The sequence below is a fragment of the Phocoena phocoena genome, chromosome 6, assembly GCF_963924675.1.
Source record: "Phocoena phocoena chromosome 6, mPhoPho1.1, whole genome shotgun sequence".
NCBI lineage: Eukaryota > Metazoa > Chordata > Mammalia > Artiodactyla > Phocoenidae > Phocoena > Phocoena phocoena.
In genome coordinates this window covers 40503859-40522955 of record NC_089224.1, presented here as the reverse complement: position 1 = coordinate 40522955, position 19097 = coordinate 40503859, and the positions used below count along the sequence as shown (strand labels likewise).

Genomic DNA, 19097 nt, shown 5'->3' with positions numbered 1-19097 from the left:
TTAAGATATACATTTCCATTTCACGATGTAGTTAATTAAATATCACCTCACATTTGGGTATCTTAAATTCCTTCGTTTTCTTTAACTTTGTTCACTACAAAAAACAGGTGTAGTGGGTTTGAATTTTCAGTTACAACAGTCTGCCAATTTGAACTTTATTTTTTGAACTGTGCAAAATAGTAGAACATAAATTCCTATTACCATCGAGATTTGAATTGAATCTTGGAAGAGATTGGAATTGAACAGATAAATATATGCAGGGAAGGTCATCCTTGGCAGAAGGAACAATGTCATCAACGGCTAGGAAAGGAAAGCCTGTAGAGCGTTTGGGGCTAAAGAGACAGTGGCACCAAAATTTTGCAGGAGTTCAAGTGAGAGAGAATGAGGGTGTGAAAAGGAGTTGAATGTGAGAGATAGTACTGAGCTAGAGTGGGCAGAATATGGTGATTATCCAATCACTGTAAACAGTGAGGGAGAGAGAGTTGTTGACAAATAACTCAGAGTTTTCAAGCATCTGTGGTTAGAAAGATGGAGACTTAAGAGATCAGGAGAGAGAGAAGGTGAAGAGAGGGGAAGATGCCAAGTTCATTCTAGACATATTGCAGTTGAGACGCCTACCTAGGTGAACAGGAGGCCTGTTTATAACATGTTTTATAGCTGGGAAGAGGTTGGAACTAGAGACCGAGACTCAGAACAGGTGATAACTGAAGTCTTGGGAGTTGGTGAGATCATTGTGAAGACGGAAATGGAGTCTTCCATAGTGCTGGTCAAGCTATAATCTCTGGGCTAAGGCCATGGCCACTTGCTGAGTCTTGGCAAGGAGGATGAATGGGAAATTAGATCCAAAGGAAAACTACTATTTAAGATTCATAGGCTTACACTTTTCTACTGGGATGAACAAGGTACTAAGGCAAATGTATACCCAGTCAAACAGTGCACACATATGAAGAACCTACTGTGTCAAGTTGTCTGTCAAGGAAAAGGAAGACATGAGTTCTAACACTGTTCCGGATGTTTTACATTTAAGATCTCATTTAGTCATCACTGTTGCTTATTTTGTCTAAGTCAGTTTCCTCATCTGTGATATGAGATATAAATGACTAATTCATATGGTCATTGTGAAAATGAGGTACAACAATGTATTTAAAGTATCCACAAGGTGGTAGGTACTTAATAATTTATAGCTCTTATATTACGACTAATAATTTTAGGAATTATGTGTAACTGACACACTGCTATTGAAAAGCAGAACTAGCAAATACTTGATAGCAGTCATTTGCGAACTGTGCTTCTTAAAGAAATAGCCTGTCTAGGGAGGTGCCTGAGGAGCCGTCAAGGGTGGGGGGAGCAGGTACCAAGCTGGGCTCCTGTCTCCCTGCCGAGACACAGGAAGCATGGTTTTATCTGGTTAATTCTCAGACCTCAACACAAAATTTCATTTACATAAAGGGAACGACTGAAACACGAGCGATTCTTGAAACACGTATAGACCTGAAGGTACAAGAGGAAGGAGTGGTTCTCAAACCCTGATAGAGCAGTGGCATGAGAAGACCCCTCACCAAGTTGTGGCTTCTGTAGATGGCTCAGTAGGGTGGTGGAGACCTGGGAGAATAAATACCCTGATCACACTCGCCTACCACCATCCTGTCTCCATCTGGATCCCCCTTGTAGCTGAACCCAGCGGGTCACAGGTAACCTCCACGGCCCCAGAGCTGGGTGGAGGAGGTTGGAGAGCAGCTGGTGAAGGGCACCCCTTGTCAAAATGAAGAGAAGAAGCGGAGCATGTCTTGGGCTTAGAAAGCGAGACTCTTACCGGATGACGTTTACATTTTATACTAACTTTGACTTGAAAATGGACCCAGCCTATGCCAAGAGTATCTGACTCAAACATGTAATGAAATTCCCTCTTGGCTTTCATGTTTTTGGACTGTTTTCCCTCAAATGACTGCACAGACAGGCTCTGTCTCCTTGCTGCCAGAAAATTCTCAGTCGATCTTAGATTGTCTACTTGGGAAGATAAAGGAGGAGCTGTTTTCCTAAGCCATTAGTGATAAACTCCCAGGCAGCTGCTGTATGTAGGATCGTGGCCTGTCACACTGCCATGCCTACTAGATATCTGTGCAGTCTGTAAGACAACAGCCTCTGCCCTGTGGCATCTGGGAGGCTCCCCAGAGTGTGTGAGAGCATGAGCTAAGCCTTGGAGGCTAAGCAAGTGTTCGCCAGTTGACGGGGAAATAAAAGAAGCATTGGAGGAGGGCTCATGCAATGCAGATAAGGAGTATGGCTTGTGCAGATTCCAAGGACGATTCCTTGAGCAGAGCTCCCAACATGTTTGGAATGATGTCATTGCCACTGTGGCCCAAGGAGATGACACTAACTATGATACTCAGGGTTTCTCAAGAAGCCTCTCTTAACAAAGACACATAGATTAGCACCTCTTGAGACATTCAGGCCTGCAGTTTGATAGGGGAAAAACTGACATAAATTTTATAGTTGGAATTCTACCTGGCAAATGCATCTGTACTTTGGAAGTATGCAAGATTTTTTTTTTTTTTTTTGATGGAGGGGAGGGAATATGGCCTCACAAGCTGCTTCCCAAATAGGAGACTTCCAATCGCAGAAATAATTCAGGTAATGCCCAGAGGACAATAGATTCCAGAGTTGTAATAAAGGAATTCCTAAACTAAATGAAATGAGGCTAGAGGGTCCCTGAGCCCTCTTTCACTACTGAGCTAAGATCATGACCCCATTGGATAGTCAGTGGTGGGGGTGATGCTTCAGAATACAGAGCTACTGTCCTGCTCTAAGAGTAAGAAGCAAAGTATAAGAGCTATAGTCTGTGCAGAGGGTCACTTTTAAAAAAAAAATTTATCGGAGTATAGTTCTCACTTTTATTTATTTTTTAAATAAATGTATTTATTTATTTATTTAATTGATTTTTGGCTGCGTCGGGTCTTTGTTGCTGTGCGCGGGCTTTTCCCTAGTTGCGGCGAGCGGGGGCTACTCTTCGTTGTGGTGTACGGGCTTCTCGTTGCGGTGGCTTCTCTTGTCGCAGAGCACGGGCTCTAGGCATGCAGACTTCAGTAGTTGTGGCACGTGGGCTCAGTAGTTGTGGCTCGCGGGCTCTAGAGCACAGGCTCAGTAGTTGTGGCGCACGGGCTTAGTTGCTCCGCAGCATCTTTCCGGACCAGGGCTCGGACCCATGTCCCCTGCATTGTGAGGCTGATTCTTAACCACTGTGCCACCAGGGAAGTCCCTAGTTCTCACTTTTAAAGACGAGGAAGAAAATGTAAGGAAGTTTCTCTGGTCCAGGGACACAGTGGGAGGCCTTTGGGCTAGGTCAGTGGTCTTCCCGAGGGTTAGCTGGCAGAGGGCCATGGAGTGACAGCTTGTGTCCATCTCTGAGTAGCCCCCTCATCTCCCTCTCCAAGGCTCCCTCCACACCACCAAGCTGGTTGTGAAACTGCTTTGCCAGAATCACTTGCATGTGCAGAGATTTGGTTTCCTGTTAAGGTCAGTCCTGTAAGAAAGGGGGCAGCAATCAAAGGTTTTTAGAAGGAAACACAGGGAATCTTCCTTAGCTCATGATCAGCCTGTTTCCTGCTCATGTGGGTTTGAAGTGTGTGGGAGGGTGGTCACACAGCAGGACACAAAGCCATTAGAAGTTCTTCCTTCTGTGGGTGCCTTAGCTCCAAGATGACTTAAAAATTAAAAAAAAAAACAAAAAAAAAACCCACCTTCCTCTGGGGCTCACACAGACCATATTTTCATACAGATTAACTTGATCAAACTGGCTTCATGTCATGCTAATACAAAGAGCCCTTTACACAAATGTCAATGATTTAGGGTTTCCCTGGTGGTGCAGTGGTTAAGAATCCGCCTGCCAATGCAGAGGACAAGGGTTTGATCCCTGGCCCGGGAAGATCCCACATGCCGTGGAGCAACTAAGCCCGTGTGCCACAACTAACGAGCCTGTACACTAGAGCCTGCGAGACACAACTACTGAACCCGCGTGCCACAACTACTGAAGCTCACGTGTGTAGAGCCCGTGCTCTGCAACAAGAGAAGCCACCGCAGTGAGAAGCCTGCGCACCGCAACAAAGAGTAGCCCCCACTCGCCACAACTAGAGAAAGCCCGCGTGCAGCAACGAAGACCCAACACAGCCAAAAATAAATAAGTAAAATAAATAAATTTTTTTAAAAGTCAATGATTTAGAGGTTATTCTCCCATTTTACAGATGAGGAAAATGAGACAGAACGTCAAGACCAAAGCTCTTAACTACTCCACTATCCTGTTGATGGTGCCAGGCTAATAATAATTCACAGAATTGTCACCTGGGTTTAAGATGTACTACTTTCATTATATATGAAATAGATAATTAATAAGAACCTACTGTATAGCCCAGGGAACTCTACTCAGTACTCTGTAATGACCAATATGGGAAAAGAATCCAAAAAAAAGTGGATATATCTATATGTACAACTGATTCACTTTGCTGTACACCTGAAACTAATACAACATTGTGAATCAACTATACTCCAATAAAAATTAATTTAAAAAAAGAGTCAGTAAACAAAGATCTTTTCAAGAAAATTTATATCAAAATTTAGTCAAAGGGGCATTCTTGGACTTATAATTAAAATTCCAAAAAGAAAAAAAAAGATGTTCTACTTTCAATTACTGTTGAATTCTTCAAATTGAACTTAAATATATTAAAAATATGCACCGTCTGTCAAACACAGTGCTTGGTGCTAGGAGCTAGAGATGAACAAAATAGAGGTCTTTTCTTCAGGGAGCTCACTAAGGAAGGAGACAGATGTGTAAATAATTAAGCAAATAACTGCCATTAGATTGATTAGTTGCATGTGTTTTTATAATAAATAAAAATTTTCATTTTAATATTACAAAAGAGAGGCAATACTAAATATGTAAAACAATAAGTGAACATCTGCCTTCCTCCTCACCCCACCCCTGATCCCTGAGCCTGGCAATTTCATTAGCCAAAAGTACCACTACTGGTGTGTGACTTCTAGGCTTTTCTCAATATTTTGACAAAAAATGAGATCAAACATACCGTTCTGCATCTTTTCTTCACTTAATATATCAAAGGTATAATTCCATGCAAACATAATATTCAATTAAATGTATGAACCGTCATTTATTTAGCCGTGCTCCCATTCATGAACTTTGTGTTGTTTCCAGTTGAGGCTGTAGGCTGCAGTGAATATTCTTGCCATATCTCTGCATATTTGTATTGGTAATTACGGAGGATACCTTTTAACTATAATTTAAGAAATTAAAATACAGTTAAGTTATGTTGTGTGTACAGCTTTATGAGTTTTTTTGTTGTTGTTTTTCTGTTTTTTTTTGCGGTACGCGGGCCTCTCACTGTTGTGGCCTCTCCCGTTGCGGAGCAACAGGCTCTGGACGCGCAGGCTCAGCGGCCATGGCTCACGGGCCCAGCCGCTCCGCGGCATGTGGGATCATCCCGGGCCGGGGTACGAACCCATGTCCCCTAGTATCGGCAGGCGGACTCTCAACCACTGCGCCACCAGGGAAGCCCCAGCTTTATGAGTTTTAATGCAGCTGCCACCACGTTAGAATAGAGAACGATTCCATCACCCCCTGAAATCTTTTCTGTGCTGCCCTTTTTAGTCACATCTCTCCAACTCCTAATCCCTGGCAACCACTCATCTGCTCTTCATCCTTATAGGCTTACCTTTTCCAGAATGTTACATAAAGGCATTCATACAGTATGTAGCCTTTTTATATTGGTTCTTTACTCAGCATAATGCCATATTGTTGCAAGTATTAATAGTCTACCCCTTTTTATTTCTGAGTAGTATTCCGTTGTCTGGATGTACAATGGCTGTTTATGCATTTGTCTGTTGAAGAACATTTGGGTTTCTCCAGTTAGGGGTGATTATGAATAAATGGAGCTGGTATAAACATCCACTGTATGAACATAAATTTTCATTTCTGTAGGGCAAATACATAAGAGTGGGATTGCCGGGTGATGTGATAAATGTATAGTTAACTTTATAAAAAAAGATTAAACCATTTTCCACAGTGACTGGACCATCCATTTTACATACCACCAGCAGTGATTGAGTTATAGTTGCTACACATTCTAGCTAGCACTTGGTATTGTCAGGGTTTTTCTGAGCCTTTCTAATAGGTGTGCAGTGGTGTCTCACATGGTTTTAATTAGCATTTTCCTAGTGGATAATGATACTGACCACCTTTCTGTGTACTTACTTGCCATCCACATATCTTCTTTGGTGAAGTGTCTCTAATCTTTTGCCCATTAAAAAAATTGAATCGTTTGTTTTCTTACTGTTAAGTTTTGAGAGTTTTAAGATATATTCTGGATGTAAGTTGTTTGTCAGCTATGTTTTCTCCCAGTCTGTAGTTTGTATTTTAACAGTGTCTCTCATAGATCAAAGTTTGAAATCTTGATAAAATCCAATTTATCAATGTTTTTCTTTACAGATCACACTTTTGATGTCATAGCTAACAACTCACTGCCTAACTCCAACATCATGAAGATTTTTCTCCCATATTCCAAAAGTTTTATATTTTTACATTTTACACGATCCATTTTCATTTAATTTTTGTACAAGGTGGGAGGTTTTGGTTTAGGGCTCTTTTTTTTTTTTTTGGCATATGATGTCCAGTTGTTCTGACACTATTGTTGAAAAGACTAAACTTTCTTCACTCAATTGTTAGAAGATACATTTTTGATATGAACCAGTGTAATATGTGTATAGTGTAATCATTAAAAGAGTGGGTTTTGAAATCAGTGTGCCTAAATTTGAATCTCAGTTCTGCCACTAATTACTTGTATGACAATGACCAGGTATTTAACCTCTTTTTGTCTTAGTCTCCTTTTCTGTAAAATGAAGATAATCATAGTGCCTATTCCATAAGTTTCCACGAGGATTAAGTTATTACATGTTACACACATGGAAAAGTGCCTGACATATAATAAGTGATGAATTAGGGTTAGCTTTTATGTAATTTTACAACTGTAGATTTGCAAGCATGTCCCAGAAATGCATTTCCAAGGAATATTGGAAATATGGTGACCATTTTTTCCAATTTACTACAGTTGCCTATTTGTGTATCTTCCTCTGTGAATAACTACTGATTTATTAATTTATAGAATTTACTTATGTATTATACATATAAACTCTTTAAGTTTTATCTATAACAATATTTTTCCCATTTGGCCTTTTTGTTTTTTGCCGTACGCAGGCCTCTCACTGTTGTGGCCTCTCCCGTTGCGGAGCACAGGCTCCGGACGCGCAGGCTCAGCCGCCATGGCTCACGGGCCCAGCCGCTCCGCGGCATGTGGGATCTTCCCGGACCGGGGCACAAACCCGTGTCCCCTGCATCGGCAGGCGGACTCTCAACCACTGCGCCACCAGGGAAGCCCCCCCATTTGGCCTTTTTATCAATTACACCAACAGTGTAGACCTTCCTGTTTATCTGCTAGCACTAGATATTATGACCCTCTCTATCGTTAGTTAAGTTGATAGACAAATAACGAGATGTCCTTTTAGTTTGTGTTTTAGGATTTGTAGTCAATTATCATTCATATGGTAATTATTGTATCAGTTAATTTTTGTTGAGTAACAAGTCATCTGAAAACGTAATGGCGAAACAACAAACATTTATTATATCTTAGATTCTGTGGGTCAGCGGGAAAGTTCTTTGATCTAGGGTGGATTGACCGATCTCTGTAGTCAGCTGATGGCTTGGCTGGGGCTGGATGGTCTAGGATGGTTAATGCACACATCTGGCAGTTGGTCTATTGGGCCTCAGCTGGAATGGCTCATGTCTGTATCGTGTGGTCTCTCATCCTCCAGTGGATTAGTCTGGGCTTTTCCTCATGGTGGTCTCAGGGTCCCATAGAGCAGTAGGAGGGGGCAGGCCCAGGGGAAAAGCACTTTTAAAACCTCTGTTTTTGTCACATTTGCTAATGTTTCATTGGTCAAGGATAGTCTCACGGCCAAGCCTAGATTCAAGGGGTAAAGAAGTAGATTTCACTTCTCAATGGAAGGAAATGCAAATTATTGTGACCATTACATTTCAATCTACTGCAGTTGGCTATTTATTTTACAGATTTTGGCATTTTCTATAGTGCAATCTGTCAGTGTTTTCCTTTATGGATTTGTGTATATTCATGCCTTTGGATGACCAGACTGTAAGCTTCTTGAAGGCAGAAACCATATTCTGTTCTTTTCTTCATCCACAGAAGGCAGCATAGGGCCCAGCTCATAGTACGTATTGAGTAAGTGCTTATTGGATAAATTCACTCATCGAAGGCCAGGCTTGCTTGCTTGCTTATGTATTTATTTATTCATTCATTTATTTATTCCTTCGTCAGCGATTATTGAAGAGCTGTTATATGCCAGGTACTGTGCTAATTGTTAGAGATACAATAGTGGACAAAGGGCAAAATAGAATTCTCTTGTGGTGTTTAGAGTGAAGCATTGTGACTGGTGATGGAACTTCGTGAGACATGGGTTCAAATTCTATTTGTCTGTCGCTGGGCATATTACAGAACATCTGTGAGTTTCTTTTTTTAACCTATAGAATGGAATATAAATCCCTTCCTTCAAGTGCACAAAGAATTCAAGAGCACGAAGTTTGTAAAACACCTTGCATAGTACCTATTACGTAGTCTGTAATAAACAATGTTGTCTTTCTTCCCGACACGGTATAATCTGAAGCCTGCTGAGAATGCTAGCCCTCTTTCTTTGTCGGTCTCTTCTTAGAAATGTTCATGGTCCTGAACTTCTCCCATTACAGACTCACTTCTTTGGTTTGCTCTTCTGATAGCTCTCAGAGTTGTCACTTTAAGCTATTAAATTCTTATTCTTATTCTCTTTTTTGTGCAAGCAAATCAACCCAAATTGCCTTCCTTATTGGAATCTGGAGAACAGGGAACTTAGGAGTTAAAGAGCTTGTTGAATTCTGTCTTGGAAGATACAGATATTTGGTTGTGGGAGTGAGTATGTACGTCTGTGCACATCTTTTGGCAGCAGAAGGGAGAAGGGAACTTGGCAGGTGATTGAAGCAGAAAAACCCAGAAAGAGAAGGTGGCCTGGCTCCAAAGATGGATTCCTCTCACACCAGATAAATTTGCTGGCAGTGGACGAATACGATTCAATTAGAGAGCATCCCTCTCTCAGGGCGAAATGATAGGAAAGATTATAAGGCAGCACTGTAAGGCTTGCGGGGATTTATGAGGTGGGCAAACCTCATTTCTGGGAATTCCCACTCTCTCTGTCCTGTACCCTTCCCAGCTTTTTGGCTGCCTCTCCTCAATGTCTTCTCTCTCTTGGCCCAGTTTCTGCCAAGCTCCAGGATTCTTCAGGTACCATCCTGTCAAAATGATGAACATTCCAAATTCCCTCACATTAAAGATTTGTCCATTTACCCTGCTACCCTGGGGTGACAGAAAAGGCCCTGGGGAGAAATTCACACTTGAGGGCTGGCTTTGCCATTAGCCTTTGTGTGACCACTGGCCAGTCTCTTTTCCATGGGCCTCAGTTTGCCCTTTATAAAGTGTGAGGCTTGCACCAGGCAATCTCTAAAGTCTTTTCCAGTTTAAACAATCCTTGATTTGATGGTGCCATGCCTCCTCCAGCCCCACCTTACAGAAATGGAGTTTTGCATGTAAGTGTGCATATGTGCTGGGCATTTAGTGAAGTCTCACTCTGTGGATGCTGTGTCTACTCCTGTATAAAATAAAAACTTGCTTGCTAACTGACTGGTGGCGATTCTGATGTTCTAACTAGAACATGCGGTATTTATCCTGGATGGAAAATTTCTGGCGTTCACGGGGTGGTGGGGTGGGATGCTGTCTCCTCCGGCAGTCGGACGAGGGTCCCGTTTGTCAGGGAGGCGGGGATGGGAAATGGGCATGCCCTTGGGGCAAACAGGCTTGGAGCAACTCCTGAGTGAGAGCAGTTTGTTGTTAGAGAGACCCAGCCTAGTCATATCAAGGGTGTCCTTGTCTAACTCCCAACTGTGCATGTAAAAGGTTAGCAACTTCCTTTGGTTATTTCCAGGCTTGTGCATGTTGGTATCTTTTCGTTAATTGCCCACTATCTTCTCCGAAAGAAATTTGAGGATGAAGTTATTGCTCAGAGGCTTATTACATACATAAAAGTATCCTAGAAACAAACAAACAAACAAAAGATTAAAATATTGAAAACATGCCTGGGAACGGGATTTCTTCTGGGAACACAAGAAGGGAGAGGAGACGCTCTCTGACACAACTCTATGTGTCAACATAGAGTTGACACATAGAAATGGTGCCAGTAGTTCTTAGAATCCGATAAAAAGAAATTAGTGCCAACTTTAGGATGTTAACATTAACCAACAGAGAACATTCTAGTGGTGAGTCCTATTAAACACTTACTCATTCTTCAAATCCTGCTCAGTAGTTACCCTTTGGGGGAAAACTTTCCTGACTCTCTTCTCATATCCCTTTCGCTTTGTTCTGGTAATTCCAACTCTCCTTCAGGTGCCAAATGTCGCTTCCTCAGGGAGCCTTACGTGATTCATAAACCATTTCTCCACACCAGCCAAGTTTGATTAAGTTCACTGTTACGCTATCCCATAGCACCTTATAATTCTCTCTCATGGTACCTATCATGGTTCCAGTGTTATATTTATTTATGTGATTGGTTTGCCATATCTGTCTTCCACATTTGCCTGTAAATTACATACGGGTTGAGATCAGATCTGTTTTATTTCATTGTTGTGTCTCCAGGGTCAAATACAGTACCTTAGCACATGGGAGGTGCTCAATAAATCTGTTAACAGATGAGTAGACATATAAATAATTTAATGAGTTTTATTTTTAAACTGAAGAGAATTCTCCTTTTCTGGACACCATAAAAAATAACTAAACTAAAATCCAAACAGTTCCACCAAATAATCTTGGATGGTTTTGGAGACGTCTTTGCTTCTTTGCTCATTGTCAGGGCCTTGATTTCAGACATGCTTTCGGCCAAGACCTTATCAGTTCATTGCCAATCCCCTGATTTCAAAAATACTTTTGGCCAAGGTGTAGTGCTCATTGCCATTTGACATATTTAGAACTCTAAGATATCTGCTGCTGTTAGGAAGCTGAGACAACCAAGGACACCTTGGAAAAATTCGAAACATAGTCAATGTCAAACTTCCAAGAAATCATACAGACAGTTGTTCCGAGGATGTGATACCTTGTTCCAAACACATATTAGTGAAACTCCACCCAACACCACAATTCTGAGGTAATAAGGAGCGCAAGGGAATAGCCACACTCTGCAGTAATTTAACCTGCTCTTTCCGCTTGGCTGGCAAGTGCTTCAAAAGTTGGGGAGCTGTGTTAATCAGAACTTGCCTCTGCAGCTGTGCTGAACTTGAATGTGGAGGGAGGGGCACAGCAGACTAACTGGAGTCAGCACCTTGTGAGGCAGGGACATGTATTTTCATTGCTGTTTATTCATTTAACCTTTCATTTTCTTCATCTGTAAAAGTAAAATTGTTAAAAGTGATGACCTTTGAGGTTTTATATGTTTTATTTAAGCAAATTCCTTTCTCCCAAATGAAAATTTATGTGGAGCTGAAATATAAAACAAACAGATGAAAGTTGAGCTGCTCGGTGAGAGTGTGTATGTATGTGGGGACATCTGGAATGCGCTCTGTTAATTTCACCTCCGTCACTCTCAGAAAGATCTGGAATACCTTTTTTAGAAAATGAGAAATAACAACTCCTTGAAACACAGTTTGAAAAGCATGACTGTGTCTCATTTCTAATTCAGTTTGGTTCTATTACATGGGTGTAGATTTAGGTCCAGAGTCCTTTCTATGACTGTTTTTAAAGAAAGATATTTCCGTGTCTTAGATGATGGGTTATTATTCGAAGTGTCATCCTAAATTAGAAATCAATCCCAGGAAAGAATCAGGGTTATCTTGAAGCAAAAGGACAGTTTTTTTGTTTGTTTGTTTTTTTGCGGTACGCGGGCCTCTCACTGTTGTGGCCTCTCCCGTTGCGGAGCAACAGGCTCTGGACGCGCAGGCTCAGCGGCCATGGCTCACGGGCCCAGCCGCTCCGCGGCATGTGGGATCTTCCCAGACCGGGGCACAAACCCGTGTCCCCTGCATCGGCAGGCGGACTCTCAACCACTGCGCCACCAGGGAAGCCCTAAAGGACAGTTTTGTTGTTCTCAAGGTTTGCAAACCAGGGACGCTGCAGAAGCCACGGTTGGGAGAGTCATAAGGGAACTGGATGGCCCTTGCAGCCTGACCACAAGTTTTAGATGATTGGCTGTCATCCAAGCTTCTCATTAGGGGCTTTTCCAGGTAGGACCTTAGCAGAATCAGAAGTCCTTATAGGGTTTTTTTGTGTGTGGTTTTTCTAAGAAAGAATTACGTGACTCAGTCCCAGGTCTGTCGTGACTGCCTGGCTCCGTTTTATTTTTGGTCCCTGTCAGCCACATCTGGTCCATTTTCTGTATTCCTTCTTAAGGGATTTCTCTTATTTTTACGTTTCCTCAGGGGGTGTTATTTTATTTTTACAGAAGCAATACTGAGTATAAGAAAATCTATATGCAGGGACTTCCCTGGTGCTCCAGTGGTAAAGAATTCACCTTCCAGTGCAGGGGACGTGGGTTCGATCCCTGGTTAGGGAAGTAAGATCCTGCATGCTGTGGGGCAACTAAGTCCACACAACGCAACTACTGAGCTGGCGCGCCTCAGTGAGAAAGAGAAAATCCACACACCACAACTAAAGAGAAGCCTGCACGCCACAACTAGAGAGAAGCCTGTGCGCCTCAATGAAGATCCCGCGTGTGGCAACTAAGAACCAATGAAGCCAAAAAAAGAGAAAAAAAATTACTAAAATTAAAAAAAGAGAAAATCTGTACGCAAAAAGAAGATTTAAGCAGCATTTTGTGTTCACCACAGTGAGATTTTGTGAGAAAATGTTACTGCAAAATGTTAGATGCTGTTCAGTACAGCACACAGAAAACATATGAGCAGAACAACGTTGTAGGATATTGTTATGCTTCAACTGTGATGAACAGTCATTTAACCCAATAGATGCTGTGTTACATTGGCCAGTATCTCCTTACAAACAAGAGACACGTTTATGCAAATATTGAAAAGTGTTTGTGAGATCTTTGCCGAGGAAAAATAATATCAATCCCCAAAACACGTTAAGATGTATGAAATTCCATATGCATCTTACTTACAGCAGACTCTTAGTCTTGATGTTAGAAGTGTGAATTGAACTAATTAATGAATTTGATCCAAGCTCTTCAGGCTGTGGTTGTGGTGAAACAACTCAAAACCGGTCTGCAGTAGGACTTGGAGAGGATAGTTTTGTAGTGGAAGAAAAGGTGTTGGTATGGGGACGGATAGCTGTGCAAGCCCAGGTGGGCTCTGTCTCTTGGCATTTATTCTCAGGAAAATGTCACCAATAGCAGATTCCTGGGTAGCATCAGTCACGCAGTAGCAGTTACACCTTTCACTGTGCCAGTAGCAGAACCCTTTTGAGAAGCCACAGGCTACAATTGTACCTGTGGCAGTAGGGCCTCTGCTTCTCTCTTCTTTTTGAAAGGTGAAGTTTGGCCACTCTCCTCCTCCCTTTTCTTTTCTTCTTTTCTTTTAACCAATTTTTTTTCTCAGCATTGTGGAGCGATGTCACATTTTCTATTACTAGCCCAAAGTTGAGAGAAAAAGAAAATGCGTTATATGGATGTGATCCAAAAAGATTTGGAGTGAGTGTAGGGATAAATGATGAGAGACATAAATATTTCTCTGGTTCTAGATTCCCTTGCAAATGCACCTTTTTAAGGGAAGAGCAGTTAACATTTACTTTTTTACATTTAATTTTTATGTGTAGATAATATTCCAATGGTTCAAAAACATTGTATACATTACGTATACAGTGAAAAGTGTCGTCCCCCCCATCCGTCATTGTCCCCCCAATGACCTCATTCTCCCCTAATGGGTCACCCTTGTTCTTAGCTTCCTGTATCACCTTCCAGAAATTCCCTGGGGCATATGCAAACAAGAACAAATACTGATTGTTTTAGGAAAGCAAAGCAAATGATTTTTAAAGTTCATTCCAGGAACCGGTGGTAAGTATTTCTTCCTGTATCTAAAACTCATGTACAAAATTCTTCTGATATTTTATTGTAAGTGGCAGTACAAAGGACAGAGAACTCATGGGTGGAAGGGTGCTTCCTGAAACTGACATGCTGAATAAGGGTAGCAAAGTGTAGTCAAATCCAGACTCTCAGAGTATACAGTTTCCCTTTCTATCCCTGAAAGCAAAGGGAGAGAGCTGGGAGGAACAAAAGGAAAAATAAACTAGACCCATACCTAGAAATAATTTACAGATGCAGTGTGGTTGTCTTTTCAAATCAACTGCTTTTTCTATTATTTCCTAAAGTCATTAAATAAACCACGGCCAATGCTAATGCAGTTCGGTGAGTTCAGAGCAGAGCCCTTGGTTTTGGCAAATCACTCAGCTGGCCCTAGAAATGGGGGTGGATCCCACTGGAACTGAAAGAATTACAGTGTTTCCTTCCTCTTGATGACTCTCTCTGGGAACATGCCTGGAAGGAGTGAGTGTGGGAGATGAGGTGGTGCTTACTCAGAGGCAGGGCTGGATATGTGTGTGTGTGTGTGTGTGTGTGTGTGTATGTGTGTGTGTGTGTGTGTACGGGTAACTGTGCTCTGGTGTTATTTTTGGAGGCTGTAATTCCACAGCTAGATTTCCTAGCTCATTCTCTCTTGCGATGCTTTTCTTATCCTAACCTCTGTTCCCTCTCTTGAAATCCTAAAGTTAAACCAATGAGGCTAGAAGCAAGATAGATGCTTGAGGGTCAGGCTTGGGAACCCATTCTACTCAAGATTTCTTCCCTCAGCGTACTGAGTTAATATTACAAGAAAAATATTGCAACACCAACTCCTACTTACATTAAGACTTGACTTTGAAATTCTTCCTAGTGAATCAGATAAAAATGTAGCTCCTAATAGGATCATCCTCAAAACATCACTGTATACATCAAACATTGGCAAATGCCGTCAAAAACAAATTGTATGAGGACTTCATGGCAGGCACAGTGCTTGGCATAAGTAGGTCTGGTAAATGAATACCAGTCAGCTCCAAATCCTCAGCAACCACTGATCACCTTTCTATAGCATTTTGTAAAAGCGTAACATTTGCTTTCCCCCCCCCTCATAGACTCAGTAATTATCAAAACAGTCTTTTAAATATGGGCAAAGGGGTCAGTTTAGACTCAGAAGAGCACTTTCATTTTTTAAAAAAATTTTATTGAAGTATAGTTGATTTACAATGTTGTGTTACTTTCTGCTGTACAGTGAAGTGATTCAGTTATATATTCAGTTATATATATATATTCTTTTTCATATTCTTTTCCATTATGGTTTATCACAGGATATTGCATATAGATAGTTCCCTGTGCTATACAGTAGGACCTTTTTGTTTATCCATTCTGTATATAATAGTTTGCATCTGCTAACCTCAAACTCCCATTCCTTCCCTTCCCCACCGTCCCTCCCCCTTCGCAACCACAGGTCTGTTTCTGTTTCGTAGACTGGTTCATTTGGGTCATATTTCAGATTCCACATATAAGTGATATCATATGGTATTTGTCTCTTTCTCACTTAATTCACTTAATATGATAATCTCTAGGTCTATCCATGTTGCTACAAATGGTATTATTTCATTTTTTATGGCTGAGCAATATTCCATGGTGTGTGTGTGTGTGTGTATATATATCACATCTTCTTTATCCATTCATCTGTCAATGGACATTTAGGTTGTTTCCATGTCTTGGCTATTGTAAATAGAAGAGAACTTTCATTTTTAACCTCATTTTTCAACAAGTGGGAGCTAAGTGAATTGGTGAAATTGAATTAGATCTGGTATAAAATTTGTCCATCTGTCCATCCATCCATCCATCTAGCCAACAAATATTTATTAAGTCCTCTATATGCTGAGAATAGGTAGAATATTCCTATATAAATCAATGCAAATAAAACAGCTTCAATTCTCATTCTAATGGAACGTATCATCTAGGAGGAGAGAGATCAAATAAAATAATCACAGACTGTGGTAATCTTTATGGGATGAGAGTGTGTAGATGTTATAGATAAGATAGGTAAAGAAGACATCCATGAGATAGGCATTTAAGCTAAGACCCCAAAGGATGAGAGAAATTAGCCATGCAAAGAGTGGAAAAGAGCATTCCAGGCACAGGGATCAGCATGTCCAAAGGTTCTGAGGTAGGAAAGGGCATGGTATAGCTAAGGAACTGAAAGATCAGTGAGAATTTGAATTCCAGCTCTGACTTCAATAGCTGTGGAAGATAGAATAAGCTACTCAATCTTCTGAGCCCTAATTTCTTTATATTTAAAAGTGAGATACTGGCACATACTCCCAGGAGAGAATTTGATGAATATTAAATGAGATAACATGGAACCTACTTGAATCACTTTACATCTACATAAAGGTCCCTGAGACTCCAATAGCCCTCATCACCCTCTGTGCTTGACCTTTCTAGTCTCCTGATCATTTTATGTAGACTTGAGAAGCAACCATCACTGGAGCCAGAAAACAACCTCCATCCCTGGTATTTCCATATTCACCAGGAGGAGAGAATAGGCACAGATTCCATTTGCTTATCTTTGAAACTTTGGAAATGAGAAGAGAAAGGGATAGGGGTAGAGGGAGAGAGAGAAAGTGAAATGAGAGGGTTTTCTTTTTGTAAATGTGCTTTATCACTTAGGAAATAAATCTTAAAAGTCAGGTGGGATTTTCTTTTTACATTTGAGGTTTGGGGCTAGGTGATCAGAAGCAGAATAAAGAGAAATGAAATAATGGTCATTGAGTACCCTGTATATTGCAGACACAGTGCTTGGCAGGTTATGTAGTTTACCTCATTTAATCTTTACAAGAATTCTGCAAGACAGGTCTTATTAGGCTCATTTCAAAGATGAGAGTCAGAGGGAAATGTAGACTTCACTCAGTCCCTCCCTTAGCTTGCGGAATTTAATGTGGAATCAGGCAATACTTTGATAATGATGAGAGTCTATAAAGTTAGCATATGGTGTATGTCATTGACATATTTCTTTAGAATACTTTATTATTGGGGTAGAACCACATTATCATTAATTGATCAATAATTAATGATAAATAATGATAATGCCATTATCATGAATTTGTCTCAATTCAGCAAACACTTACGGAATACTTAACTATGTCTCAGGCACTGTAGTGCGTAAAGACACCTAGTGCACATCTTGTTTTGGGAATGGAGAATAACCGATAGTCCGTTACAGCTAGGGCGTGCAATGGGGCAGCAGTGGTTAGCAGGGTCTAGGTGATGAAGAGTCTTGATGCCATGGTAAAGAGTTTTGGATTTTGTCCAATGAGAGATAGGCACATGATCAGAGTAGCATTTTAGAAAGACTGCTCACACAGTTATTTTTAGACAAGGCTTTGTAAACACCAGCTTATCCTGTGGGGCCATGTTTGTAACCTTCCTCATACATTATGTTCCCTCTTTTCCTTTTAGCAACAGTGGACGGTGCCATGGATCTGATCTTGATCAATTCCCTACCTCTCGTGTCTGATGCTGAGACATCCCTCACCTGCATCGCCTCTGGATGGCGCCCCCATGAGCCCATCATCATAGGAAGGGACTTTGAAGCCTTAATGAACCAGCACCAGGATCCACTGGAAGTTACTCAAGATGCAACCAGAGAATGGGCTAAAAAAGTTGTTTGGAAGAGAGAAAAGGCTAGTAAAATCAATGGTGCTTATTTCTGTGAAGGGCGAGTTCGAGGAGAGGCAATAAGGATACGGACCATGAAGATGCGCCAACAAGGTAACATGCCCCTTGGCTGTGGGCAGGTGAGGTCCACTGAGACTCACACCCGCAGCTGCTCACTCAGGCTGGGTGTGAGCTGCCTGAGAGCATTAGAGATAAGAGATCATGTAGTCCGACTCCCTCACATACAATCCTTTCACTAGACCTTGTGCCTAGTTCATGAGATGAAATGAAATATATCACATGTTCTACTAAGGGCTCCATGGTCCTGATGGAGATATGAACATGTTACGTGCATATAATATGATTCACAGCAATGAAGACAAGTGTCCACCGCCAAACTATGGGCTATTTTGAGTTTTCTCATTGATTTTTCATTTGATTCCTTATTTGTTTTCTTGGCCTCTGAGTATTCTTAACAGAAGTTAATGTTTTCAGAGGAAAAATATGGTAGAAATAAAACATTAAGGGAAACATCTCTCAATAACTCAATTTAATTAGTTACTTGGTACAGTGGTTATCTGTTGACACAGTAATGCTGTGTAACACACAACCAAAGCCACGGGGGCATAATGATAAACATTCATAGCTTGTGAGTCTAAGTCAGCTGGGTTGATAGGTGGCTGATCTTGACTGGGCGGCTTTCTCATGTGTATGGATATTGGCTGGCTCTAGGCTTATTAGGCTGGCCCTGGTTGGGCTACCTTGGCTCTGTTCCGCGTGACTGTTATCCGTTAGCAGGCTAATGTAGATATGTTCTCATGGAGACAGCAGGGGTGCAAGAGAGCAAGCGGAAACACATGAGGCTTCTGGAAACCTAGCCTTAGTGCTGTATACTCTCACTTCTGCCTCACTTTTATCGCCCAAAGCAAGTCGAACAGCTGAGCCTAAAGTCAGAATGGGAGGGTATTACACAATTACATGGCCAAGAGTAAGGATACAGGGAGGGATGAAGAATTGGGGCCCTTTTTTTCAGGCTACATGATTTAATTTTAGAAGTGGAGTACCCAGGCCCAGCTCACAGAACACCAGAACTTTTTTTTTTTTTTTTAACATCTTTATTGGGGTATAATTGCTTTACAATAGTGTGTTAGTTTCTGCTTTATAACAAAGTGAATCAGCTATACATATACACATGCTCCCATGTGTCTTCCCTCTTGCGTCTCCCTCCCTCCTACTCTCCCCATCCCACCCCTCCAGGCTGTCCCAAAGCCCCGAGCTAATAT

At 41.4% G+C, this 19097-nt stretch overlaps 1 protein-coding gene across 2 annotated transcripts in view; it reads left to right on the top strand.

Annotated features, from left to right (window-relative positions):
- TEK (TEK receptor tyrosine kinase) overlaps positions 1-19097 on the top strand; it is a 105036-nt gene that overhangs the window by 26075 nt on the left and 59864 nt on the right. For both annotated transcript variants that reach the window (XM_065879365.1, XM_065879366.1), the window contains exon 2: positions 17617-17928. In XM_065879365.1, the coding sequence (XP_065735437.1) occupies positions 17617-17928 (312 nt within the window). The remainder of the gene's footprint in view (positions 1-17616; positions 17929-19097) is intronic.